The following is a 26,935-nucleotide window of genomic DNA, read 5'->3' on the forward strand; positions in this document are numbered from 1 at the left end:
AATATTAGTGGGAGAAATGAAAGGTTGCAATTGATGGCATTAGCGTGTGAGGGGCAAGTGCGGACCTCCCATTGCTCGGCGGTGGAATAGGTTGGGTCCCGTGAAATGAATGAATTCCGCAACCACTCATTCAGCAGTAGAATCATACTAGTTTCTTTCAATATATTATCTCTTTTTAACTCATCTTTCTAGATCATATAGCTTTCAAAGCACATGATTTTCAATTACTGGTATGGTTTTAAAAAAAATTAAATATTTAATTTATCTATTAATTTATTATTCATCGAATGTGATTAATTAAATTTTAATACGATATTAGTTGACAATGTGTTCAAACAATTCGACGAAATTCAACACAATTCCTTTAAGGACATGAACCAATAGTATTATCAATTTTAGGTAATAAAAAGCTGTTGTTCCTACCCGATGTAGCCAAAATGCCACCAACTAGAGCATAAAGCTGTTGTCCGTTTATGATATAGAGTGGGGTTATAAAGAGTGTGAGGTCAGGAGTGGCTTTTGGTAGCACAAAACTTGGTTTGGTTCAAAATTCAAAGTGTAAAAGTTGAAAAGAAAGGAGATAGGGTTGAAGTGGGACTTGTTTTGAAAACGTCAAAAAAAGAGGAAAACAAGGACCGGAAGGGTCAAATGGGTGGGAAGTGAGTTTCCTGGAAACCTAGAATAAGTCAAATTTAGAAAAGAAAAAGGCACATCTTGCTTTGCTGTAATGAAACCAAAGGGATAAGGGTTCATTGAGAAAGAGTGTTTGTTCATCCAGTCAAAGTTGCACGAGAATCACACATGCCATCGACTCTACACGAGTTGCGTGTGTCGGGTTCCAATGCTATATGTGAAATCCACCTGACATAGTGCATGCCTCACATTAACCAACTCCTTTTCTTGATGACGATGATGGACATGGAACAAATGCCCATTTTCTTTTTGCTTATTATGATTCATGCGACCACTACTCATTTACTTATTGTGCCACCCCCACCACAATAACCTAACAAAGAGTAACCCATAAAATGGGTTGAAATTAACTAGCTGCTCATTAACTTCATCTGCAACTTCAACATCTTTTATCTTTTTACACCAATATTATTATATATATGCTAATGTTCCTCTCTAGTGGATGGAATATCCAATAATGCCATCCCATTTTGCAAATATTATATATATCATCGAGCCTATAACATGGATAATTGCATTTATAATTAGATAAATATATGCTTCCACTGCAATTCTATAGGGTTCCACGTGTAACAGTGGCTTGTCTTTTGTATTATATATATATAGTTAATGGTTAATTGCTGGAAGCATCAAGCATGCATGTGTGGTTGCTGCACAAACACAGACAAGGAAAGCCCCAAATACAGCAGGTTTTGCTGTGGAGACCATACCCAGATATATACACTTTTATGCTAAACTACTCCCAAGGCCATTTAATTGTAGTTTTAGTTACAAACATGTCACTCTTCTTTTAAAAGTTACAAACATGACATTCAATTAAAATATTGTAATAAACAGATCACTCCATCTTTAAAATTGAATCTAATGTCTATTGTCGTCTGGTATAATAACATTTTTAGTCCCCAAAACTTATATATTCTATCAATTTGTCATAATTCAAAACAATTCAACAAATTTAATCATTCACATTTAAAGTTTTCGTTAATTAGGCTTTTTCTTTTTTACAATACTATCAAACCAAATGAGCTCATAGGATTAAAGCAATAGTTGGATAAGTTCATTCTAACATAAAATACAAATAAGTTACTATTAAATTGTTATTATAACAGGAAAGTAATATATCATTTATGAGAAAATAACATGCAATTTAGGAAATTAACAAAGACTAAAATGATGAGTTTTTTAAATACAAAAGATTAAATTTATTGGATTGTTTCGAATTAGAACCAAATTAATGGATTGTATAAGGTTTGAAAATTAAATCTATTATTATATCAATACATATTATTATTTCCTTCAATATTCAATCACAAATAACCCGTTTATAATAATATTTTAATTAATAAACATGTTTGTAACTTTTTTTTAAATGAACGATTTATTACCAAATCTATATTTAACTAATCTTTGAATGTAATTTACCCTGTATATATTGAGGCATATTTCTACATACATTTAATGTGATAATGTGAGTTTAGGAAGGTTAATTCAAACCTAAATAATCAAAATACATTTAGAATGCATTTGGTTCTCATAAAAAATATTGATATAATGATAAAAATTATCTAGCGGTTGATTAAATAATCATTTTGACTCCTACTTTTTTTTGTTGAGTATTTTGAATCCTAATGTTTTATTTTAGGGTAAAAATATCCCTAATGTTTGACTTAATAATAATCACTTTAGTTTTGTTCCCTTTTAGAGCATTTTGGTCCCTAAGTTTCATTTTAGGGTAAAAAATCCCTATTTTTAAGCATTAATCGTTTGTTGACTAACGATTTTCATCTCCGAATGGGTTTTTTGCCCCAAAATGTAACGTTAGGGGGCCAAAATGCTCTAAAAAATAACAAAGATTAAAATGATTATTAAATCAAACATTAGAAATATTTTTTATCATTATGCCAAAATTATTGGAAGAGACGGATTTTGTATTAAAAAAGTGTGAGATAAAATTAAAACATTTTGAGAGGCCAAAGCTGAAATTTTCTATATTCAAATGTCTTAATTTTCATACTATTCAAATTGGGTGCTGATGTGTGTATTGTTAAAAAGTTACCTTCACTTTCAGTTCATGCAAGAATCATGCTTGTGTCATGTGAACAATCTCAAGGAGTAATTAATATCATATCTTACACCCAAAAAAAACCAATCTTTTGTTGTTATTCATTTATTTGTTTCCCAAAATTTCATGAGAGCGTCAGTCAATAGGGACTGGTGTGGTCCTCAAAATGACAGTTTTTGTGTGTGTGTGTAAGTGAGTGGTCTAATTAGCCATTGTTTTCAACTCTCAAATTGTGGGCAAAAAAAACTGAAGAGGCAGCCATTGAAAGTCTCACTCATTCACAAGATACGACTTTTAAATTTATTGGTGGGTCACAACAAGGATAGGACCTTACCCCTTTGCTCGGTGCAGGCAGCAACCCCTCGGTCATCTAAACCAAACAACTCCTCGAGTCACCGTCTCGTCTCTTTCAAAGTCTTACCCCATTAATAAAAACAATTACTCACAATGCCTATTTTTTTCGCTTTGTGTACTTATATGGATATGAATAATTGAACGTTTGGTTTTGAATTGTCAAGATCTTCAACGGGTTTTGGTGTACATGTTCAATTTTGTGTTTGGTCGGATATTGAATTGATTTTGCGTTTGAGATACGAGTTTTTGAAAATTGACATAAACAAAAATATTCTTTTAGAAAAAAAGAAAAAAAACTTAATTTTGGTTACAATCCCTTTATTGTATTGTAATTTAAGGTTCGTTTACATTACATTAAACTTTTAATTTTACATCTATTTAGGATTGTTGAATCAGTGAAAATAGAAAGTTGAAATTAACTGCAGAGAATGAGAAGATATTCACAGAAGAAAAAAATATCAGTCCTCTATTTGCACTCATTCAACGATTTTAAAAATATGTAAAACTAAAAATTTTACACTATGTATAAGTGAATCTTGATCATACACACACATATATAACACTATTTAAAAAAATGTGATTAATTTAATTACATTAATTAAGAGTGTTATTTTCAAGGATGAACCAAGGGGGTGTTAAGGGTGTAGTTGTAATTTCTGAAAATTTCAAATCCCGTATAGTTTAGATATTTTTTCTGTATTATTCTAATTTATACCTAATGATACTATTACAGCAATAGAGGGGCTAAAACCCTAATTAGACAAAACAACTTTCTTAATCATTCACCAATTCATGGGTGGGATAAACAAATATAAAATTAATGAATGGTCACACCTTAATTAAAGGGGGATTGGGTCAATGCATGCGTGTTGTAAGGCACGTAGAAAAACCCAACCCCACCTTCCAAGAAACGAAAGCTCCATCCATACATTGCATTTTTAATCAAAACCCAGACTAATCACGAAACGACATTTTAATATAAAAAACAACGGCCACCAACTATATTTATCTTATTTTTAACGTGTCCAAATGAAATGTGAACCCTAAACGTTTTTTTACCTAAAGAATAGAGCGTTAATCATCGATTGTTATGACCCACTAATTAAGCAATGACATTGTTCCCGACACAAATCATTTTCAAGTTGAAAAAAAAAGAACGGTAATTTTGGTCTTTAGATGCACAAGTGAAAAACACTTGGCACCACATACGAGAATAGGGTTAGTAAAGGTAAGAACTTTTGGTTTAAAGCGTTGATCTTGAAGAATCCCTCAGTGTTTTCGCAATGTTCACGTGGAGGGTCCACCCCCTTCTCGCTCTCGTCACCACCACCACCACTACCACCATGTTTCCTCTCTGCTTCCTTTACGAATGGGAACGGAAATGACGCTTTCAATATTATGTAACGGTACTTGCATCTGGCCTTGGGAACTGTGTTTGCATAACCGAGGTTTTCTTTTTTTCTTTAGAATCTTGCTGACATTGGACAGTTTTATCGTGAATTTTTTGGATTTGTATCTGTGAGTTTGGAGAGACAGATCATGTTGGGGGATAAAAAGTTGTAGATTCTCGATGCCAATCAATCCGTTTTTCTTTCTACATTTCCAGGAACAATTTGTCTTCTGCTATTTATGTCAGTTTCAGATTCTCTCTTTTTCCTCTAACCCTAACATGAACATGTAAAATATTTTATCAACTTGTATAATATGATGTGATATGTTGATTCAACTTGTTTTAATTCGATTGAGCCGATAAGCACCAACTCATTGACGAAAAATCAGTCATATCATAAAAATAAGACAAGTTATTAAATTGCAAGCTGAATCTACTCCGTTTAATAAATTATTACATGAACCAGCAAAGTAGTTGTAACAATAATTAATTATAGCAATAATACTGAGGAGGTGCATGAATATTAACCCTTCGTTTTTGTTGAATTTGATAAGCTAAAATTTATTTCTAAAAACGCCCCATGAAATTGGTTTTTTAACCTAAATATTATCCCTTAAAATTTAATTTTTAAAATACTCTATTTCATACTTATGGGCCAAAATGCAAATGAGGGGAAAAGGGCTAAAAATGAAAAAAAATAGATGAATTTTATCCGAAAAGAAAAAAATACGTACAATATGTGTCAAACACACATGTTTACATGAGTCGAAGGGCAACGATAACAACGTACGTATATGAGTCTTATCCTTAATCACTCAATGTATGCATATTTAAAAAATTATATTTAAACTTAAAAAAAATATCTAAACAATGTGAGATTTGATAATCTAATAACTAAAGTTATTGATTTTAAGCTATCAAAGACAAGTCTTGAATTTGATCAAACACTAATTAGTATGGCTTGTTAAAAGAAGTTTTAAATACTTAGATCACAAGTATTTCAGAAAACAACTAGTAGAGAAATCTACGTATCATAATTTTTTTTAATTATTATACCCATATGAGTCTGATCAAGCTTAAAACATGTACTTTGCAATTGAGGAAATAGAGTGGGACATACTATTCGAAACCATTTTATGGACTATATGGCTACATCAGAACACTTGCTCTTTTGATCCATAAAGCATTGGAGTAGATAGCGTCATGGATCGCAGCCGACACATGCAGCAAGATAGCCAAGCAGTGACATTATCAGCAAAAGGAAACGATGCAAGAAAGACACAAAGTCACCAAGAAACAAAGACATGGACAGCTTCCCAAGTTGGCTAGTGCAAACTGAATACGGATGGTGCACGTAACAACAATACGGGATTCACATCATGTGTAGGAGTCATCCGTAATTGGGAAGGTAAATGGATATTAGGATTCTCTAGATCTGTCGAAATATGCTCAGTCATGGAAGCAAAACTCAATTTCGAGTGCGTATGAAGGGTTACGACAAGCATGTAGAATAGGGGAACAGAAGGTAATTGTTGAAGTGGATAGCATGGAGGTGGCTAATAGACTCCAAAGGAAACAAAAAAAAAATGAAGTGACCATCACACTGTTGCAAAAAAAAATCTTCGAGCTAATGGGAAGAAATTGGACGGTCGTAATTAATCATGTTAGCTGCGAAGCAAACAAAGTGGTTGATAGCCTTGCTAAAATCATCAGCTCCGGAACCATAGACTACTGAGTTTTCTTGGATCCTCCAGTCGAATCGGTAAATTTCATGTTTTAAGACAATAACTCCTCCGGGTAATATATTGTAATTAGGTAGCTTATTTTCTCCTCCCAAAAAAAAATAGACCTATATACTCAAAAATTTATTATTTAGTTAGATACTAAATTTTTAAATTTAGAGGGGAATAATAATTGAAATATACAAGGAAAGTTGTGGATCAATTATCTTCACATTACAATGCCAACAACAACATAATAAACATTTTTACCACGTGGGTTCTAGGTAGAATAAAATAATGAAATAAATGAATTTCGGAGTGCACTTATCTTGATAGATTGTTTAAATTCCTTAGTGGCAGCAATGTTAAATAAGACTTTCGGTTACTCTCAAATTGTTGGATTATTATTTAATATAAACACACACTTGTTCTAAATTCTGAATTTGACATTGAATTATTGATTCCATAGGTGTAGTCGTAAAACCTGCATGTGTACGTCGATTACGTGGCATCTGCATTCCTATACGATCGTTATTATATTATCCTATGCGCTCCTTTCTTGCCTTTTCATTTAATTATAATTAAAATCAAAATCAAAACCCATTATATGATCTCACCCTTCCCTTCTCTCTTATAAATACACACCAACACCCTTTACCATCATTTTGTTTTCATGTCTACTTTGAGTTTCTTTGATCCAAACTGCAAAAACCCATTCCAGATTTCCATCTGTTATCTGGTCAAAGCGAAGAGATTTGTGGATTAAAAGAAAAAGATTGTTTCTTTTCGAGGCGTTGTTTGTTTTTGTTTGGTGGTTGAAGATCAAGGAGAACATGGCTGTACAAGCGCAGTTGTATGCTGATAATATCGGGTTTCCATTCTGTGGTTCTTTGGATTTGATCGAAAATGGTTGCGGTATCGGTGCTGGTGCCGGTTTCAATCAATACGGTTTAAGTGTTCATCAGTTATCACACCTGCAACAACTGCAACATCAGCAGCAGCAATTTCAGTATCTACAAAACCAGAAGCAAAGGAACCAGAATCTTGAATCCATGATGTTTAGCCAAAACATGGTTTCTCAAGTCGAGAAGCAAAGGCACGAGATTGACCAGTTCATCAAATCACAGGTTAGAACCAAAAAAGAATAAAAAATCAATCTTGGGATTTCTTCTAAATTGGGTTCTTAATATTCTTTTCGTTTGATTTTAGAATGAGAGGCTGAGATTGTTGCTGCAAGAGCAGAGGAAGCAACAATTGGCAGTACTGGCGAAGAAGATCGAAACCAGGGCGTGTGTTTTACTCAACCAGAAAGACGAAGAGATTGTAAAGGCGACGAACAAAGCAATGGAGCTGCAAAATCTGTTGGGAAGACTCGAGATGGAGAGCCAAGCGTGGCAGAGAGTGGCGCAAGAGAATGAAGCGATGGTTCTCTCTTTGAACAACCGGCTCGAACAGCTACGGGAGCAAGCCTCTTGTCGGTTCAACAACAGCGTTGACGATGCCGAGTCTTGCTGCGAATGCGAACCTGAGGAAAACAACAACACTGTTTTCCAGGCCTATCGAAGGAAAGAACACGACGAAGAAGAAAGAACAATGGTTTGCAAATGCTGCTATCGTCGAGATTCGTTCGTGTTGTTTCTCCCGTGCAGGCACCTCTGTTCGTGCAAGGATTGCGCGGTTTTTCTTGATTCTTGCCCCGTTTGTAAAACAGCTAAGAAAGGTAGCATAGAGGCATTGGTTTCCTAGGCAGGACCAGAAAAAAAATTCATGGAAAAAAAAAGCTAGGAAAGGGAAAGATCTGATCTTGATGATGATGATGATGATGGATGAAAACAAGTAAGCCATGTGGATGTTCATTAGGTTTTTTGTTTGGTTGCCTTTTTAGGTTGTACTGGCATATTAGACATTGTAATTAAACAAGCAAAAATAGAAAAATGAATTGAACAGACATTTACAGGGATCTGATCTTGAAATTATTGACTAGGTAGTGGTGGACTGGTTGCAATAATATATTACTCCGTATGATTCAGACTGATCCTTTGATATTATTTGGGGCTATTATTTCTGGGTTTGGCAGTCACTGGTGAGATAATTTTGAACGTTATGTCAGATTTGAGAATCACAAGCTATTCTATGTTTAATATTAGGTTCGTTTTAGGATTTTTCTTTTTAATTTGGAATTAAAAAATGAAAAATTATATATTTGTAATCTTATATTATATAGTATGTCGGAGAAGTGAAAAAGAGGCAAAAAAAATCTGTAAGTAATGTTATTGGATTTTCCACACTAATTCATTTGAAGTCATCTTTTAAGTGGTTATGAATGTACGGTTTTGAGCGGCTTAAGTGTAACTGGATCCTGCGACCGTCATGAAGTCAGACCTTATTCTGACTGTAGATTTCGGTTCTCTCCTATTGATAAAAGTCATCTATGTTATTTGAAATCAAGATTAGTTTACGGAGTTTCATTGAATATCAAAAGAGTGCAACAATGTGTTGATCGACTTGTGAAGATGCTCGCTCTTGACGAAGAAGAAGAAAATACATTGATTTTTTTTACTTTTTAATTCCTAACTCAGACTTTCGTTAATGAGTTAACGGGAGTTAATGTCGAGATACTAAAATCGAACAAACTGTTAACGTAAGAGACCTAAATTATTATTCTTTTAAACTAATGACCAAAATTGAATTGACCAAAAACATAAAAAAAATCATCTGTGTTTACCCCAAAAGTTAGGTTGAATATGAGTAAAGGCCCAAGTTTTTATTTATCAAAAAGTGCCTAAGTTGGGTATTTAATGATTTGGTCTTAGTATTTATTTTTGGATTAGATAAATACTACTAAAAACATATGCCCAAATTATTTATTTTGTTTAGACCAGAAAACCAAAACCAAAAATCAACCAATTAAATTTATTTAAACCAAATTTGTTAACTGCCTAAATTGGATTATTTCATTAAATTTAATTGGTTAATCATTTTTTTGCTCACATTTATCTAAATTCACTTATTAATAAATCTCTCGATTCTATTGTTTAAATGTTAAAAAGTTAAGTATGGAATTTTTCATATCTAAGTTTTATAAGTTTTGAATTTCTATTTTTTTTTTGTAAAATATTAAAAAATTAGTTTGGATTATAATCATTTTGTATAATACAATATATCATACTTTTTAAAATGATTTATTTCTTAATTTTAAAATTATTAATATAATATTTTTATGTTTGGGTACAAGTTTACTATGATAATTTATTTCAAATATTTTTAACTAGAAATCAACTTTTAGTTTAAGCCAAATAGAGTTTAAATACAAATTTAAGCCAATAAATCAACTTTAACTTTTAATTTGAACTAAAAAAATCAGGTTCAAATATTTAATTGGACCAAAGAAAGGTTCAGGTGTGAAATTGAACATTAAAACCAAATTCAGGTTTCAAAATGTATATTTACCCTTGATTTATATCGTGTACACCATTTGGGATTGGTATCAAATTGTAGGCGAACTTTACTACAATTAATTGCTATATTTGCTGGAATCTCTTATTATCTAATAAAAATTGCTATAATTAAATAATCAAGAATAAATGAAGGATTGTTTGTGTATTTTACTCAAAAAGAATAATCTTTTCCCAAGTTAGCCAATGTATGAAAAAGCTCGAAGAACCGTATTTTATTAACTTCAAAGATTACAAGATAGTTATCATATTATTCCACGAGCAAGTTTAAAGATTATTGTTTTCCCAACTGTGATTAAACAAAGATTAAATCTTTAAGCAAGGAATCAGTTCAAAGGCCGTGAAAAAAAACTGTATACCTCGAAGCTTTGGCTGTAAAGGTAAGGGCTTTCACATTTCTCAGATTCGTGTTTTTCTTTTTTTCTTTCATAAAGATCTACACTTCACCCAAAAAACATCAACTATTTGCTCTTCAAGGTCGTACCCAGATCCAATTTCTTCTTATTTAGGCTAATTGTTACTCTCAATTTATTTTAACCCATTTTTTTTTCTTGCAGGTTTGATTCTTATAGATAAATTTCAATGGCCAACAAGTCTAAGCCTAAGCCGAAACCAAGCCAGCTCTCCGTTTATCTTTATATTCCCAATATTATTGGTTAGTTCTTCTCCACTTTTGAATTCTTAATAGGTTTTGAGTTTAAAAGCTTTTCTGTGGTTATGCATGAAAAATTACATCTTGGGTTCTTTGGGTTTTTTTTAAATAAATAAATAAAACGTTTTTCATTTTGTGGTTGTAGGTTATATAAGAATTCTCTTGAATTGCTATGCTTTTGCTATATGCTTTTCCAGCAAAAGACTTTTTTCTGCTCTGTATTTTCTAAGGTGAGAATTGCATCTAACATAGGACGCTTTGTCTGCTTTTTAGAAATGATTGAATTGATAGACTTGAATATGATTAAATTTGGGATTGCAGCTTTGTTTGTGATGCTGTGGATGGTTGGTGTGCTCGCAAATTCAACCAAGGTATGGTTTTTAATCTTTAAAATTTGTGAAAGTAGTCCAAGTAATAATGTAAAGATGGCATGTGTGCATTCTAAATTTAGGATAAAATATAGCACATTGAGGAATTTAATTACTTAAATTATCATTCTTTGTGGAATGTTAAAAGGAAGGTATGTCACACTGGAACGGCATCTCTAAGATACAAAATGTGATTTGTTTTTTTCTCAGCTTCAACATTCGGAGCTGTTCTGGACATGGTAACAGATAGGTACACTATCTCTATCTGTGATAGAAATTGAGCTTTTGGGATACCTTACACATATATAGTCTTTTTTCAGTAAATGCTGGTAGAAACTTTGAATTACATAGTTGTTTACATAGTGGTTCTTCTCGATTCTGTAATTCAGGATTAGCACTGCTTGCCTACTGGTTATACTTTCTCAAGTGTATATGTAAGTTTTCTTCCATTCATTCGTTTGTATTTATATTGCCAAATTGATATACTTGCATCCTGCTATATCTGTCACGTTTTTTGCGCAGGCCTAGCTTGGTTTTCTTGTCTTTGCTAGCCCTAGATATTGCTAGCCACTGGCTGCAGATGTACAGGTTGCTGCTTTTCCTTGAAACACATATTTCATTCCTATTTTTTTATATAAAAAAAACTCAGGTATGTCTTTACTTGTTAACTCTTCATATTTATGTTGCAGTTCATTTCTAGTAGGTAAGGCTAGTCATAAAGATGTGAAAGATAGCTCCAATTGGCTTTTCAAGCTTTACTATGGAAACAGGATGTTTATGGGTTATTGTTGTGTGGCTTGCGAGGTAATTATAAATTTTAAATCATTTCCACCATTTACATTGACATGTTTTTTGGTACTTGTGTATTGATCAAGAAATCTTGAGTTTTACAGGTTCTTTACATAGCCTTGTTTCTTATTTCGAAAAACCATACTGAAGATTTGATGGATGTGAGTCTGGATTCTTGTGTAATGCTTCCTTTCCCATTTAAAGAGCAGATCCCTTTGCGTTTTGATTTCTAACTGCTTTGATGTTTTTTTTTTCATTTCAGGTTGTAGTGACTACCTTGAAAGAACATTCACCTCTTTCTATTCTTGTTGGTATCAGCTTATTTGGGTGTTCAATCAAGCAGGTCATCAATATTATACAGGTAGCCACATATGCTTTATAACTTATTCGAACTTGCATCAATTTAATTCCACACTTCCAGTCAAATTGTTGTAATGGTTCTTCAGATGGTCTAACTTGGTTGATATATAAGATGGGGAATCGAATTGATGCTAGACTTTATATGGATGTATGAATACTTGGTATTCAACGTGACATGAAAAAAGATACTTGCATTTTGAGCTGTACTTTAATTTGATCTTGAGCTGAACTTCCTAGATCAGCTATTAAGATAAAACATAAGTTAGTTTCCATTAGAAACACCACTGGTTCCGATTGAAACAGAAAAAGTTCTCAGTTTATATTAGTTAATTCCTAATTAACCAATGAAATGCTTGAGGTTTTTATTGATTTTGCTCGAGCATCACACCAATTAAACTGTTGTATGATCTGGATCTTAGTGGAGTTTATTTGGTGGTTTTCAGATGAAGACGGCAGCAGACGCATGTGTGCTTTATGACACTGAAAAAAAGCAGAAGTCATAACTGATTCGAGTTTCCGAGAGCAGAGTTTTGTTTCTAGCATCGAGTGCATATATCCATGACGTTAAGGTATAGATGTTGACACTGATGACTCCTTTTCCAAATAAATATTTGTTCAGGGTGAGAAGGCATCCTTGATTTTTTCTGTTTCTTTTGGGTTGAGACTTGAGATGTAGGTTCAGATTTCTTGAAACTGAAATCCAAGCGGTTTAATTTTAAATTTAGCTGTGTTCAAATATGAATACGAATATGAATGGTAAGTGTTTTGCTCAAATCTCAGTTGACAATGGAAGTATTTGAAAATAGAAATAGTCTAAGCAAAGTTTAGAGCACAATATGTTGCTCACTTCGCTTCGAATATTTTTGGCATCACTCGAGCAAAGTGGGTGCATTTATCCAACATTGTATAATGGAAAAAAGAGTAATGATCTCGTGACAAGTGGACATAAGTGTTTTTACCTTATTGCTTGGATAGCCATTGTTTTGATGTAAACTAGCATAGATAATTCAAGAAATATAACTTATGGCATAACAAACTCGATATTCTAACCGTAGTAATAGAAGAATTTTTCCAAACAGTTCTACTACAATGAAACAACAAAAGGTAATTGGTGCAAAGATGCTTCTCAGATAAAATATTGCTGAAAATAAATCCGAATATGCTTTCTAACATCTTCACTAAGTTCTAAAGAAGCTGGGGTGAATATCTTGATGGAGTGTCAGGTAGATCAATAGAGACTAAATCCGAAAAATTGGCTTACGATGATGGCTACTCCAAGAGCAATGGCTACAAGAGAAGAAGCCCATGTAAGTTTTTCAGTAATTCTGGGAACCCTATCCTTTAATGCTTGACTGCAAGAGCCTATAAACACAGTATAACTTCCCATTGCTACCACAGTTCCAAGCAAGAACATTATTAGGAATGCAGCACCAGCCAGGCGAGACGGTAAAGCAAGTGCTGGCAAAACCATCATTAGTGCATCTGGCTGCAATCCATGAACAATCCCTGTGGCAAAAGTAGCAAAACCAATCTTCTTTTTCCCTACTATCGGGTTTTCAAGTGCCTCGTAAACGCTAACATCAAAGTCACCATTTTCTAAGGCCACACAAGGAGTAGGAACTTCTGAAGCTTCTTTTATACCCATAGCCCCAATAACAAGCAATGTTAAGCCCACCACCCTTGTACCCCAAGTCCGGATAATTTCAATGTGGAGGCGATCCTTTAGTAGTAGAAATAGTAAACCAAAAATAACCTGACCAGCATCATGGCCACAACCCCATAGAGCTCCAACAACAGCGCTTTCCATTCGAGTCCGACCAATAGATAGTGGAGCCAAAGCAGCAAGGTGGTCAGGCCCTGAAAGGGTGTGTAAGCAACCAGCAAAGAAACCGGACACCGCGCTACTTACTAATTCAGCACGAATTACTCTCCCTCCCACTGCAGCAGCTGCAGTTCCACCGGCTTTAACGCCAGTTTGAAAAGTTGCAAAAGCTGCTGGTGCAAAAATTGGTTGGATCAATAACATGATAATGGCAGAGAGTGCTATAAACGTCCCAGCTGTGATTCCCTGAAAAGTTTTCACAGAGAATTTAATACCTAATAAACTGTAAATGCTATGCTAAATGTGACAAATGCATAACAAAATATCCCCCAGTCATGGGATGCCAGCTTTGACAGGGATTTTCAGATTAAATTACATCTATTCATAGTATAGGCCGTTCTGCCTTTCATCTACCCAGATCTCAGAATCATGGTAGTCGGCAATAGTGAATGAATCATATTTAAAAATGCACGAGTTCTACCTATGATAAAAAACTACACAATCAACCACTAGCAATATCAGTAGCTGTAATGGTAACAGCAATAAAATTTTAATCAGCTCATGGTATGATAAGCTCTACACAAATGACACGGATGCTTTGCCGCTGTACATGAGCAAAGTAGAACTCTTCTTCAGCTTTTCGCGAAGTTCGGCCAGACCTAATTCATTTAACAAGAAGTTGCAAAAATAGTAGACTCTTACTAAAGCTGGTTCCAGTCCATTATTCTAATCTACTTAACTGATTGGTCTAAATTTGCAAATGTGTGCATAAATCATTAATGTCTAAATTGGAATCTATTTGACTGTACCAGCTAGAACCAAAAAACTGAGGTAATTGAAACTCAATATCCAGTTCCCTGTTTATGATTCTTCACTCTATAACTAGAAATCCTTAATCGAGTATTCACTTAGTCGACCTTTGCACTCAAATAAAAAAATATTCCAATACGATAATTAAACACAAATTTCGGAATTTCTTAAGTTCAATTGAAGTGATAACAAAATAAAAACCCTGAAAACTCCTCAAATATTTCTTCTATTTTCTTTCATCGATAAATGCAAGGGGAAAAACTTGCAGTAATTCTATAAATAATAAAAAAAAACTTGTATAGACTATATACCTTTCTTTGTGCAGAGGCTTTGATTGCAATAAGCTTGAGAAAATTGAAAGTGGGTGTTGCTGAGTCGACTCGCGGAGATCCCGGTGAAGGCCATTCATTGCTGGGAGTGGATCGGGGATAAGAAAAATGAGACGGGTTATTATCGGCCTTGCATGAAACTGAGATGGTTCGCTTGAGTTGTGGCCGAGTGAGTGAAGGAACGAAACAGAGTTTAGGAGAGCCGAATATACCGAGTCGACGTAGAAAAGGAGAGGGCTTTCGAGAGATCTCCGAAGGGGTTGGAGAAGAAGAGTACAGAAGCCTTTCCATGGCTTCCCTGTAAATTTTAAGGCTTTAAAAAGATTAAGATTTTAGCAGAGAAAGTTTGGAATTTGTTGAAGATAAAGTTTTGGAAGGCAGAAAATAAGGGGTTTAACTGAAAAATGAAAATGGGGATTATATTTAGTTCTAAAATTCATCTTTGTATATATTTTGACTAAACCCTACCTTATTAGTATTTTGAATTTTCTCCAAAATTTAATCTCACAATTTAGAGAACCAATCAAATTCTAACAAAAATGTTGTTTGGGTTATGCTTCTCCCATTAAAATTATATATTATTTAACCAAAAAATTATATATTATTTTGATGAAATATTAAAACAATGGGTAAATTATACATATGATCACTTAACTATTGTCTCTCTTTCACTTTAACCATCTATTTTTTAAATTTTATCAATCGGACCACTTAACTATTTAAATAAAATCAATAAAGTCACCTGCAGATAACATCTAATCGAAGGATTGATTTAATAATTAATAAAATTAATATAATTATATATTTGATCCCCAATACTTATACAATCTACTAATTTGATCCTAATTTTAATGACATGTGTCACAAATCAATTAGAGTGAAAGTAAATGGGAGAAAGATTTGCAGTTGTTAAAAAAATTAAATATTATCCAATACATTGGTGTTAAAAAAATTAAAAAGATCCAACTTAATCATAAAAATTAATAATAATAAAAAGTATAGTCCTTAGATGAGTTTTATATTTGATAATATTTTTAATTTTTTCAAGAAAAAATCTTCTCCGGCCTCACACATACATACGGCATACGGTTCTCGCGCTAGCCCACTCCCCCCACACGCACGGCACACCCGTGCAAGTTGTTGCGGCCCGTTCTTGTAATTGGGTCAGGCTAGCTTTTAAACTTTTTAATTTCAGTCGATACCAGGCTGGTTATTAAAACCCTTTTAATGTATACTATATTTTATCAGAAAAAAAATAAATATTTTAGGTTCAAAATATATTTGTAAAATTTTATTTAATAAAATAAATAATTCGTATTAACGTACTGGCATATTTTTGAGTAATTTTTTTATAAAAAGAAATTTCCATTCTAAATTTCTTCGGTTTTAGTCCGTTTCAAGTTGGCCTTTGTTTTCTCTTGTACACTTATTTTGGAAAAAAGAAATTAAAATTTTTGTTTTAAATTCTTTTTATTCCAACTTATGTTCAGTTTTATTTGACATTAAATCGCTGTTGGTAATTTTAATAAAATCGGTGAAACTGTCAATATTTTTTAAATTCAAAATAAGTTTTAATTTCCGAGTAGCAAATATCATTTTATTAAAATTATATTTAATTATACGAACTAAGCAGTTTAAGTGGCTCATAGATTTGTTGTTATCCCTTTAGATTTCGGATTTGAGCACCGCGTATGCAATGTATGAGTGTTTATTGTCAAATGATCGAGAGTGTTTGAACATATATGACCTTATATGCAAAAGGAACTTATTCATAAATATAAATAAACTGAATATACTTCTGTTCATGTTTATTTATTTATTAAATGCACATGAAAAATATTATTTATAATCGTTTATTTAACGTAATAAATAAATATAAACAAATATTATACGATTTTTTTACGAACAATTAATCGAAGACTTTATTCATCTACACTCTAATTCTCTCTTTTAATTGGTCATCTATAATTTGTCCACTTAATCGTAGGCTATTTCCGTCATTTGAGAAAAACATATATATGGTTCTCATACGTGTCACCCATATGCAAAAGACATGTCAGCAATTAAGTTATACCACAAAACCAAAAGCATCATCCCAACACTCACCGCAGCCCCAACCAGTCCATCCTTCTATCCAAAACCAAAAGGAATCAAAATCTACAAACCAACAATCTTATCTTGCTCCACATGATTATCACCCAACACCGACGATTCAGACTCAACAAATTTCTTCATTTCACCAATGATCCCATTGCAGACCATTTTAATTCAGTGTCCCTCACCACACCCAACCATTGCTATAAAAGCAAGAAACAGAGTAAACTGAAATTTAAAAAACTCAGTTTCCAGCTCCGCTCTGTTTTTTTCAGTGACTAGTTTCAATGGCGAAGCCAGTTTCGATCGAAGTGTTGAATCCAAATGGGAAATACAGAGTTATCAGCACAAAACCCATGCCTGGAACTCGATGGATCAACCTCTTGATCGAGCAAGATTGCAGTGTCGAAGTAATTACGCATTTCTCTTCTCTAAATCCTCTGTCTTCGTTTGCCTAGTCAGGTAAACTCTTTTCTTCTTCTTTTGATGGAATCCGATTTTCTTTTCAGATATGTACCGAGAAGAAAACAATTCTTTCTGTTGACGATATCATTGCTTTGATTGGCGATAAGTTCGATGGGGTGATTGGACAGGTGAATTCTTCATGGGACTTCGGTTTTAATTATAAGTGTTTTCTTTTTTTGTGTTTTTTAAGTTGGGAATTTGTGTTTACAGTTAACTGAAGACCGGGGGGACACTTTATTCGCGGCCTTAAGCAGAGCAGGAGGCAAATCTTTCAGTAACATGGCTGTTGGTTACAACAATGTTGATGTTAATGCTGCTAACAAGTATGGTGTTGCTGTTGGCAATACTCCTGTAAGTTCAGTTTCACACATAGTTGCAGATAGCTGTATTTTTCACCTTTGTATTCTGATTTTCAATAGGCTAGTTTAATCATATTTGGGTATGTTTCCATCGCCTTAATGAGTGCTAAGCCCCTTGTGTTCGATAATGGATCATATGTCAGACAGTGAACTGTAATGCTAAAACAATAAATAAACTTGCAGCCTAAGTAGTCACTAATACATACCTATCTTGTTCATATAGGAAATGGAAGCTTTTTACCGTGTGGAAAATGGTTTCAAAGTTGTTTCAGTAATTTTGGGGTAGAAATGTTGTGCTAATGCTAGTGCTAAACTGCTAATTTGGTGTAGGGGGTACTCACAGAAACAACAGCAGAGCTAGCAGGTTCACTTTCTTTAGCAGCTGCTAGAAGAATCGTTGAAGCAGATGAGTTCATGAGGGCAGATGTAACATCCTCAATACCGAGTTAGTGACTAAATTGGAAAGTTTCAGATTTTGGTGATTAAAATAGAATGAATGAATAGTATAAAGATATATATATATAAATGATTGTTTAGGATTGAATTGAAAAGAAGATGGAATGGAAGGGCAAAAGAGTCATTTGCAAGGAAAATTAGTTAAAGAAAGGATATATGAGTACACGTGGGTTGAAAAGGAGAGAACACCAAAGGCTTCCAGAGTTCTCTTCTTCTTCTTTCTTCCTTGTACGTGTAAAGCAAAACAAAGGTGAGTTTTCTGATTATTGAGTTTCTTGTTAAATTTAAGATTGGGTTTTGATTATTAGATGATAACTAAGCTTAAGGAAAGCTTAGGTTATCTTAAAATCAAAGGATGATGGAGTTAGAAGAGATTAAAGATTAGAGGTTCTTGAATGAAATTTTGGAATAGAGTTCATATATAGAATTGGAAGTTAAATTTGACTTGTCATCAATCTAGTTAAGATATATTAAGGGTTAGAAGTTGAATTAAATCATGTTACAAAGTTGGTATAATTCTTGGATTTCACAAGGAGGATAGGATTTTTAGGTTTAAGATGAAATAAATGAGTATAGATTGGTTTAAGTATGTGTACTGGAGTTAAGAATATAAAAGGGGATGAAACATGAAAGATTTAAGCTGAAATTGATAAGTTTTCGAGTTCAAGATATGAATTCTGGGCAGAGTGCATCGGTGCACATTCAAAGTGTACCGATGCATCAAGAGAAAATCCCAGAATTTGTTGAAGGTGCATCGATGCATAAGGAGTGCATCAATGCACTCATTTAAATTAAATGAACATCGAATGCCATTAATGGATCGATGCATAAGGAGTGCATCGATGCACCTGCTTAAAATACAAACATCGAATAAGATTTATGCACCGATGCATGGGTAGTGCATCGATGCACCCGTCAAGGGATGCATCGATACATGGTGTAGTGCATCGATGCATACCTTCAATAAGAAATGGAAATAACTTTCTTTTAGCCTAAGGATTTATAGTTTGAAATATATCAATTCGTATGCTGATAAGTATCATTGTATTACTATGTAGATTTAGAGCATAATCTTATTCCAAAACAATCGAAGGATTAGAATCGAGTCAAAGCAAGGCTGAGGTGAGTACATATTAGAAGTATGGTACAATGGAATAAGACTTGTGATAAGTCTAATTCCTAGGCTGATTTTCATATCACAATAGTTTTAAACATGCATACATGATAATTATTATGATACATGCATAAAGTCTATATGTTCATATGATTTGATAAATGATATATGTGAATATATTTAAATGCACATGTGGCATGGTAAGTGATATGAGTTATATGATCACAAGAGAAATGACATGAATACATGAACATATGAAATATAAGAATAATGCCCATGATATACGATATGAGAGCTATAGGTATAGTTGGCATGCCAAGAGTTGAGGGTTCTACGTGGTCCTTCGGGACATATATGTATCCTTTGGAACATTTACAGTGTCTTTTGAGACAGATTTGATCCACTGGAATATGTATATGGTTCTTAAGGAGTGGTCCTTCGGGACAAATACAATATATAGGTCATTCGGGACAAAATTTCATAACCCCTAGTGGAACCCATACGAGTTGTGGTGACAACATAGTGCACAACCTCAATGTACTCGAATACCTTGAGTTCTCAAAAATGTACATGGGCCTATAAAAGGTTATCAAAGGTAATTACATTGTTATAGTTGTATGTTACCTTATTATTATAGTTTACATTGAATTGTATACGACAGGATTGAATGGATAGATTGCATGTTCATATTCATACTAAATGCATTATTATTATATTTATATGCCTCACTAAGTCTATGACTTAGCGTGTAAGTGATTTACACGTAGGTACCAAGAATCAGGAAGAGCGGAAATAGGGTGGCAAGAACAGTAGCACTGCTAGAAGATCAGATCAGAAGTAACGGATAAAGTATGTCTTTTGCCGTGTATAGTGTTGGTATGTAAGAAAAGTGTCTGTTACAAATGCTCTGATCAGTTTTGTCTTGTTTTGGTTAACTTGTGTAAAGTAACAGTGTTATTTTAATGAAAGTTTTAAATTTCCTTGATTTTTCGTCAATAGTCAAAGTTTGAAAAGTCAATGTGACACATCGGACTCGTATCCGGGTCGGGTACGGGTTGAGGGTGTTACATTTAATGGTATCAAAGCTACGATTTAGTCGATTCTCGGCATAAACCAGAGTCTAGAGTGTCCTATAAAGTATTCATGCCAACAAAATAGTGAAAACTTCTGATCTGATATAATAGTAAGTATATTGTTTTGCTAATAGAACGATATGGTTATGTTCTTATAGATGTCCGGACATGGTAGCTTTAGAAGTGAAGCGGGAGATGATAGGCCCGCTGAAAGTAGTAATTCACCTGCCCTGGCCAGGCAAGGTGAAGAACAGACACCTTCTGAAGTGCCTGTAACTGGTCAAGATGTGTTCTTTAGAATATTAGATGCGGTATTGACGCGTTTCCAACCTCCTGCTACTTCAACTCCTAGAATGAATGTTGCAAAGGAGTTGAAGGGTTTAGGAGCTCCAGAGTTTAAAGGTGAAGCCGAAGAAGGTCATGTTGTTGCGGACCTTTGGCTTAATGATGTAAAAATTATGTTAGATGGTATCCATTGTTCTAATGTAGAGAAGTTAGATGGAGTGGTCTCTTTGCTTCGTGGGTAAGCGAGAATCTGGTGGACAAACGTCACTCTGAGAATGACAAGTGATGAAGTGAATTGGTCCTTGTTCTTAAAAGAGTTCAAACACAAATATATAGGAGACCAGTTTATCAGGCAAATGAAGCAAGAATTCTTGAACCTGAAGCAATTAGACCGCACTGTATATGAGTATGAGTGTGAATTTAATAAATTAAGTCGTTTTGCAGCAGAGTTAGTGCCTACAGAGAAAGATGCTTGCGAGTGGTTTGTTGAGGGCTTACACCCAAGTTTAAAGAGATGCTGATAGTGTTGAACTTATCCTCGTTTCAAGATGTATTAAATCGTGTTAAAGCCTTAGAGAGAGCTCAAAATGAAAGGTTTGGGAATCAAAGAACCCAACCATCTAAAAGAACTGGGGCTTTATTAAGTTTTGCACCACCTAAGAGAAGTAGAGATTTTGGTTTCCGATCTCCAGCACAATCAGAGTCGATGGCATCCGTTGCAAGAGAATCAAATCAGATTAGAGCTAGACAGACTCAATCTGTAGGGTCTGGTGATGGACGAGCACAGCAGAGTCAAATTAGACAATGTGAAATTTATAGAAGAAGCCATAGCGGAACGTGTAGGGTAGTTACTGGAGCTTGTTTTCGTTGTGGTGAAGTGGGACATTTCATGAGAGATTGTCCATTGGGAATATGAGAACCAATACAGTCGGAGCGATCTGCTTCGATGTCTCAAAGAGGAAGAAGTAGAGGAAGAGGTAGAAGTCAACCTGAATCCTCTACTCAACAGGAAATACGTTCCACTGCTCGAGTGTATAATATGAATACTAATGAAGATTTTGATGATCCAGAGATTATAACAGGTACCTTTTATTATGTAATAGATATGTTATGATATTGATTGATTTGGACTTGCATATTTATATATTAATAGTGAATTGATGTGAGAATTGAGAATTCAATTATAAGTTATTTATAGTGATGTGGAAGTGACAAATTTATTAGGGTACAATATTGGGATAAATAAGATATGTTGAGAATGTTCCATTAGAATTTAGAGAATTGAATTCCATGTTAAATTGATGAAATTATTATTCAAATGATTTGAAGTAAGATTGGAAACTATAGAATTAGAGGATTTTTATCGTTCTGAAATAAAGTAGTTTCTTTACTTCAGTGACAAGATAAGGTAGAAGGAATGGGTGTTATTAGGGGAATATTAAAAGAATAAGTGATGGATACTATTATTTTGGGAGAATTGGAAAATATGTGCATCATTAATCAGTTTATAAGACAAAGGTAAATGGAATGTTTGAATGTAAACCAAGGAAATTGTATTATGGATAAGTGAGAATGAAGGTTTGATAAGTTAAGGAAATGGAGGACGAATTATTTTTGATTGGGAAGAATGTATAGTATATGAATGGTTTGATGGTGGGGTATGTTTTATTGGAAGAAATGAGTTAAATAATAAAGTGGTATGATAGTGATTTATAAAGGAGTAATAGATAGGGAAATTAAAGGAAAATGGTGTAAAGTGTGAATTATAAGTGGATATGAAAGTAAGGAAATGGTAGATGGTGTTATGAAAAGATTGTTTGATTCTGTAAAATGTATGTTTAATCAAATTTGAAGAAGATTTAAGGTTGTACTTTGGTCAAATGATGATAGAATAAGAGTTTGAGTTATTGTTATAAGGTAATTAGAGATTAATGAATAAATAGATTGATTTATGATATAAAGTGATGAGAATGGAGGCAAAAGTAAGTCATTGGTTGGAAATTGATTTTCAACGGTCAAAAGTAGGTGTATAACCAAATAAGAGAAAAGATCGAAATGGATTGAGTTACTTGGAAATTGAAGGCAAATCATTAGTTGCAATTGCGTAAGGAATAAAGTGGAGAAAGCAACAAGAGAACATTAAAAGATATGTTCTTATTAATATGTTCAGTGAAAATTCGAGGACGATTTTTTTTAGGGGGGGAGAGTTGTAACATCCTCAATACCGGGTTAGTGACTAAATTGGAAAGTTTCAAATTTTGGTGATTAAAATAGAATGAATGAATAGTATAAAGATATATATATATAAATGATTGTTTAGGATTGAATTGAAAAGAAGAATGAATGGAAGGGAAAAAGAGTCATTTGCAAGGAAAATTAGTTAAAGAAATGATATATATGAGTACACGTGAGTTGAAAAGGAGAGAACACCAAAGGCTTCTAGAGTTCTCTTCTTCTTCTTTCTTCCTTGTATGTGTAAAGGAAAACAAATGTGAGTTTTCTGATTATTGAGTTTCTTGTTAAATTTAAGATTGGGTTTTGATTATTAGATGATAACTAAGCTTAAGGAAAGCTTAGGTTATCTTAAAATCAAAGGATGATGGAGTTAGAAGAGATTAAAGATTAGAGGTTTTTGAATGAAATTTTGGAATAGAGTTCATATATATAATTGGAAGTTAAATTTTACTTGTCATCAATCTAGTTAAGATATATTAAAGGTTAGAAGTTGAATTAAATCATGTTACAAAGTTGGTATAATTCTTGGATTTCACAAGGAGGATAGGATTTTGAGGTTTAAGATGAAATAAATGAGTATAAATTGGTTTAAGTATGTGTATTGGAGTTAAGAATATAAAAGGGGATGAAACATGAAAGATAGCTGAAATGGATAAGTTTTTGGGTTCAAGATATGAATTCTGAGCAGAGTGCATCGGTGCACATTCAAAGTGTATCGATGCATCAAGAGAAAATCCCAAAATTTGTTGAAGGTGCATCGATGCACCTGCTTAAAATACAAACATCGAATAGGATTTATGCACCGATGCATGGGTAGTGCATCGATGCACCCGTCAAGGGATGCATCGATACATGGTATAGTGCATCGATGCATACCTTCAATAAGAAATGAAAATAGCTTTCTTTTAGCCTAAGGATTTATAGCTTGAAATATATCAATCTGTATGCTGATAAGTATCATTGTATTACTATGTAGATTTAGAGCATAATCTTATTCCACAACAATCGAATGATTAAAATCGAGTCAAAGCAAGGCTAAGGTGAGTACATATTAGAAGTATGGTACAATGGAATAAGACTTGTGATAAGTCTAATTCCTAGGCTGATTTTCATATCATAATAGTTATGAACATGCATACATGATAATTATTATGATACATGCATAAAGTATATATGTTCATATGATTTGATAAATGATATATGTGAATAGATTTAAATGCACATGTGACATGGTAAGTGATATGCGTTATATGATTACAAGAGAAATGACATGAATACATGAACATATGAAATATAAGAATAATGCCCATGATATACGATATGAGAGCTATAGGTATAGTTGGCATGCCAAGAGTCGAGGGTTCGATGTGGTCCTTCGGGACATATATGTATTCTTTGAAACATTTACAGTGTCTTTTGAGACAGATTTGATCCACTGGAATATGTATATGGTTCTTAAGGAGTGGTGGCAAATACAATATATAGGTCATTCGGGACAAAATTTCATAGCCCCTAGTGGGACCCATACGAGTTGTGGTGACAACATAGTGCACAACCTCAATGAACTCGAATACCTTGAGTTCTCAAAAATGTACATGGGCCTATAAAAGGTTATCAAAGGTAATTACATTGTTATAGTTATATGTTACCATATTATTATTGTTTACATTGAATTGTATACGACAGGATTGAATGGATAGATTGCATGTTAATGTTCATACTGAATGCATTATTATTATATTTATATGCCTCACTAAGTCTATGACTTAGCGTGTAAGTGATTTACACGTAGGTACCAAGAATCAGGAAGAGCGGAAATAGGGTGGCAAGAACAGCAGCACTGCTAGAAGATCAGATCAGAAGTAACGGATAAAGTATGTCTTTTGTCGTGTATAGTGTTGGCATGTAAGAAAAGTGTCTGTTACAAATGCTCTGATCAGTTTTGTCTTGTTTTGGTTAACTTGTGAAAAGTAACAATGTTATTTTAATGAAAGTTTTAAATTTCCTTATTTTTTGTCAATAGTCAAAGTTTGAAAAGTCAATGTGACACCTCGGACTCGTATCCGGGTCGGGTACGGGTTGAGGGTGTTACAGCAGGCTTATATGATGGATGGCTCCCTCATATGTATATCCACGAACTATGATATATATATATATTACGTCTAAGCATAGATGATAAACTCAAATGCTATTTACATCATGGTTGTCCAATTCCACTTATGTCTCTTACAAGTTTGTGGGAAACTTGCTTAAAGGACAGACAGTTGGTGTAATTGGAGCTGGTCGTATTGGATCTGCATATGCCAGAATGATGGTAATCTCTTTCTAAATTATGCACAGGATTTCATGTACATAGGTTTGAATCAGATAAGTTATTCGACATTCTTGGAGGATACACATCTTTGTAGCATTGAATATAAATAGAAATGATGGTCGGGTTAGTAAGTCTTTGATGCAGTTTTTGATGTTGTGCAACATACCACATAAGAGTGCAATGGAAAGCATTCTTTTCCAAGGCATATTCTACTTTTGGTCCAACTTTGATGCATTGATGGGAGCCATTTTTTTTGCCCATATTTTAACAGGTTGAAGGGTTTAAAATGAACTTGATTTAGCAACACGGCTAGAGAAATTTGTCACGGGTATGTCTTGGAACATTTTGTGCAAGCTGCCGAGTTTTCAGTTCATTTTTTATGATGCTTATATGTTTCCTCAATGCAGATTATGGCGAGTTCTTGAAAAACAACGGAGAGCAACCTGTTTACTGGAAAAGAGCATCGACTATGGATGAGGTGCTCCGGGAGGCAGATGTGGTAGGATTTTGTTTGCTTAGAATGCTTAACGTTGTTTCGAAGTGCAAGTTTGAATTATGCTGTCAGTTGAGAGATATTGATACTTGTTCTTTTTGTAGATAAGTCTTCACCCGATCTTGGATAAAACAACCTACCATTTGGTTAACAAAGATAGCCTCGCAACAATGAAGAAGGTGATTAAGAACTTCTTTGTCCTTAACTTTGAAAATATGTCTTGCCTGAGGAAATATGAATTGGACTATAATTTTGCATGAAGCAATCCTTGTGAACTGTAGCAGGGGCCCAGTGGTAGATGAAGCAGCTCTTGTTGAGCATCTGAAGCAAAATCCTATGTTTCGAGTCGGTCTTGATGTCTTTGAGGTGAGTTTACAAACTTTTGAATCTCAAATCAACCGACCGCACGAAAACCAACCTTAGGTTAGTACATAATTGTTCATTAATGGTGTTGTGTTAGGATGAACCTTTCATGAAACATGGGCTTGCTGAGATGAAGAATGTTGTTGTCGTATCACACGTTGCTTCTGCTTCCAAGGTAATGTTTGCTAGGATTCACTTATCGGTTTCGTGTCATCTATTGGAATGTAATTTTTTTTCCTTGTGTTTATGCAGTGGACTCGTGAGGGATGGCAACGTTAGCTGCTCTAAACGTCTTGGTAATAACTTGCTTCTCACGTTATTTAAATTAGAATCTGTTATTGTAGTTTTCATCTACGATAGCTGTTGTTCTAACTTCGAAGCCTTCCCACACTTCCTCTATCCGCATTACAAGGCAAGATCAAAGAATATCCAATTTGGGGTGATCCAAACCGAGTCGAACCATTCTTGAATGAGAACGCTCCACCTCCTGCTGCATGTCCTAGCATCGTCAATGCGAAAGCATTAGATTACATTCATTTTACAAACATTATCACTCTCCAAAAATTTGCAGTCTCCAGGACGTGTGACTCTATAACATCTTCATCTTCATCGATCTATCATGTTTTCTGCCTCAGGCTTACCAGTTTCGAAGCTATGAGCACCGATGGTCGACCGAGTCACCGTCCAAGCAGTGTTTCCAATGAATATGACGTACGGGGGGTTATACTAAGTTTAGTTCATGTTAGAATGACAGTGGCAATTACCATGTATGTGTTGCCTGTGAAAAGTACTCTTTTTATATACGTAGAATTTACTGTCATGTATGTATGAAAGAACAGCTCTATAATTTTGTCAGACAAATGAATTTGCACTCGTGGA

At 33.9% G+C, this 26,935-nt stretch overlaps 3 protein-coding genes, 1 long non-coding RNA gene and 1 pseudogene across 4 annotated transcripts; 3 read left to right on the top strand and 2 right to left on the bottom strand.

The window, feature by feature from the left end:
* Positions 1-2,667: 2,667 nt before the first annotated feature.
* On the bottom strand, positions 2,668-17,497 carry LOC120133904. The gene is made up of 3 exons (XR_005517133.1): positions 17,368-17,497; positions 6,646-6,650; positions 2,668-2,679 (listed from the first exon to the last, which is right to left on the bottom strand). It is a non-coding gene; the product is annotated as an uncharacterized LOC120133904 (long non-coding RNA).
* LOC120133902 (probable BOI-related E3 ubiquitin-protein ligase 3) lies at positions 6,997-8,180 on the top strand. The gene is made up of 2 exons (XM_039150399.1): positions 6,997-7,347; positions 7,430-8,180. Exons 1-2 carry the CDS (start codon positions 7,054-7,056, stop codon positions 7,964-7,966), a joined length of 831 nt encoding a protein of 276 aa, XP_039006330.1. The 5' UTR covers positions 6,997-7,053; the 3' UTR covers positions 7,967-8,180.
* LOC120133903 (probable CDP-diacylglycerol--inositol 3-phosphatidyltransferase 2) lies at positions 9,885-12,413 on the top strand. The gene is made up of 11 exons (XM_039150400.1): positions 9,885-10,055; positions 10,233-10,330; positions 10,473-10,557; positions 10,649-10,698; positions 10,906-10,945; positions 11,085-11,129; positions 11,218-11,283; positions 11,385-11,499; positions 11,589-11,645; positions 11,747-11,845; positions 12,288-12,413. Exons 2-11 carry the CDS (start codon positions 10,258-10,260, stop codon positions 12,345-12,347), a joined length of 690 nt encoding a protein of 229 aa, XP_039006331.1. The 5' UTR covers positions 9,885-10,055; positions 10,233-10,257; the 3' UTR covers positions 12,348-12,413.
* LOC120133900 lies at positions 12,950-15,173 on the bottom strand. The gene is made up of 2 exons (XM_039150397.1): positions 14,788-15,173; positions 12,950-13,912 (listed from the first exon to the last, which is right to left on the bottom strand). Exons 1-2 carry the CDS (start codon positions 15,094-15,096, stop codon positions 13,073-13,075), a joined length of 1,149 nt encoding a protein of 382 aa, XP_039006328.1. The 5' UTR covers positions 15,097-15,173; the 3' UTR covers positions 12,950-13,072.
* On the top strand, positions 17,132-26,935 carry LOC120133901 (annotated as a pseudogene).

The sequence above is a fragment of the Hibiscus syriacus genome, unplaced genomic scaffold (assembly GCF_006381635.1).
Source record: "Hibiscus syriacus cultivar Baekdansim isolate YM2019G1 unplaced genomic scaffold, ASM638163v2 tig00110597_pilon, whole genome shotgun sequence".
NCBI classification, from domain to species: Eukaryota; Viridiplantae; Streptophyta; class Magnoliopsida; order Malvales; family Malvaceae; genus Hibiscus; species Hibiscus syriacus.

Bases quoted from the DNA above. Each gene is read 5' to 3' on its own strand.
- LOC120133902 (XM_039150399.1), top strand. From the start codon at position 7,054: ATGGCTGTACAAGCGCAGTTGTATGCTGATAATATCGGGTTTCCATTC. The intron at 7,348-7,429 runs GTTAGAACCAAA...GTTTGATTTTAG, and splicing joins ACCAGTTCATCAAATCACAG to AATGAGAGGCTGAGATTGTT.
- LOC120133903 (XM_039150400.1), top strand. From the start codon at position 10,258: ATGGCCAACAAGTCTAAGCCTAAGCCGAAACCAAGCCAGCTCTCCGTT. The intron at 10,331-10,472 runs GTTAGTTCTTCT...TTGTGGTTGTAG, and splicing joins TTATATTCCCAATATTATTG to GTTATATAAGAATTCTCTTG. The intron at 11,284-11,384 runs GTTGCTGCTTTT...TTTATGTTGCAG, and splicing joins CACTGGCTGCAGATGTACAG to TTCATTTCTAGTAGGTAAGG.
- LOC120133900 (XM_039150397.1), bottom strand. From the start codon at position 15,096: ATGGAAAGGCTTCTGTACTCTTCTTCTCCAACCCCTTCGGAGATCTCT. The intron at 13,913-14,787 runs GTATATAGTCTA...AAAACTTTTCAG, and splicing joins AAGCCTCTGCACAAAGAAAG to GGAATCACAGCTGGGACGTT.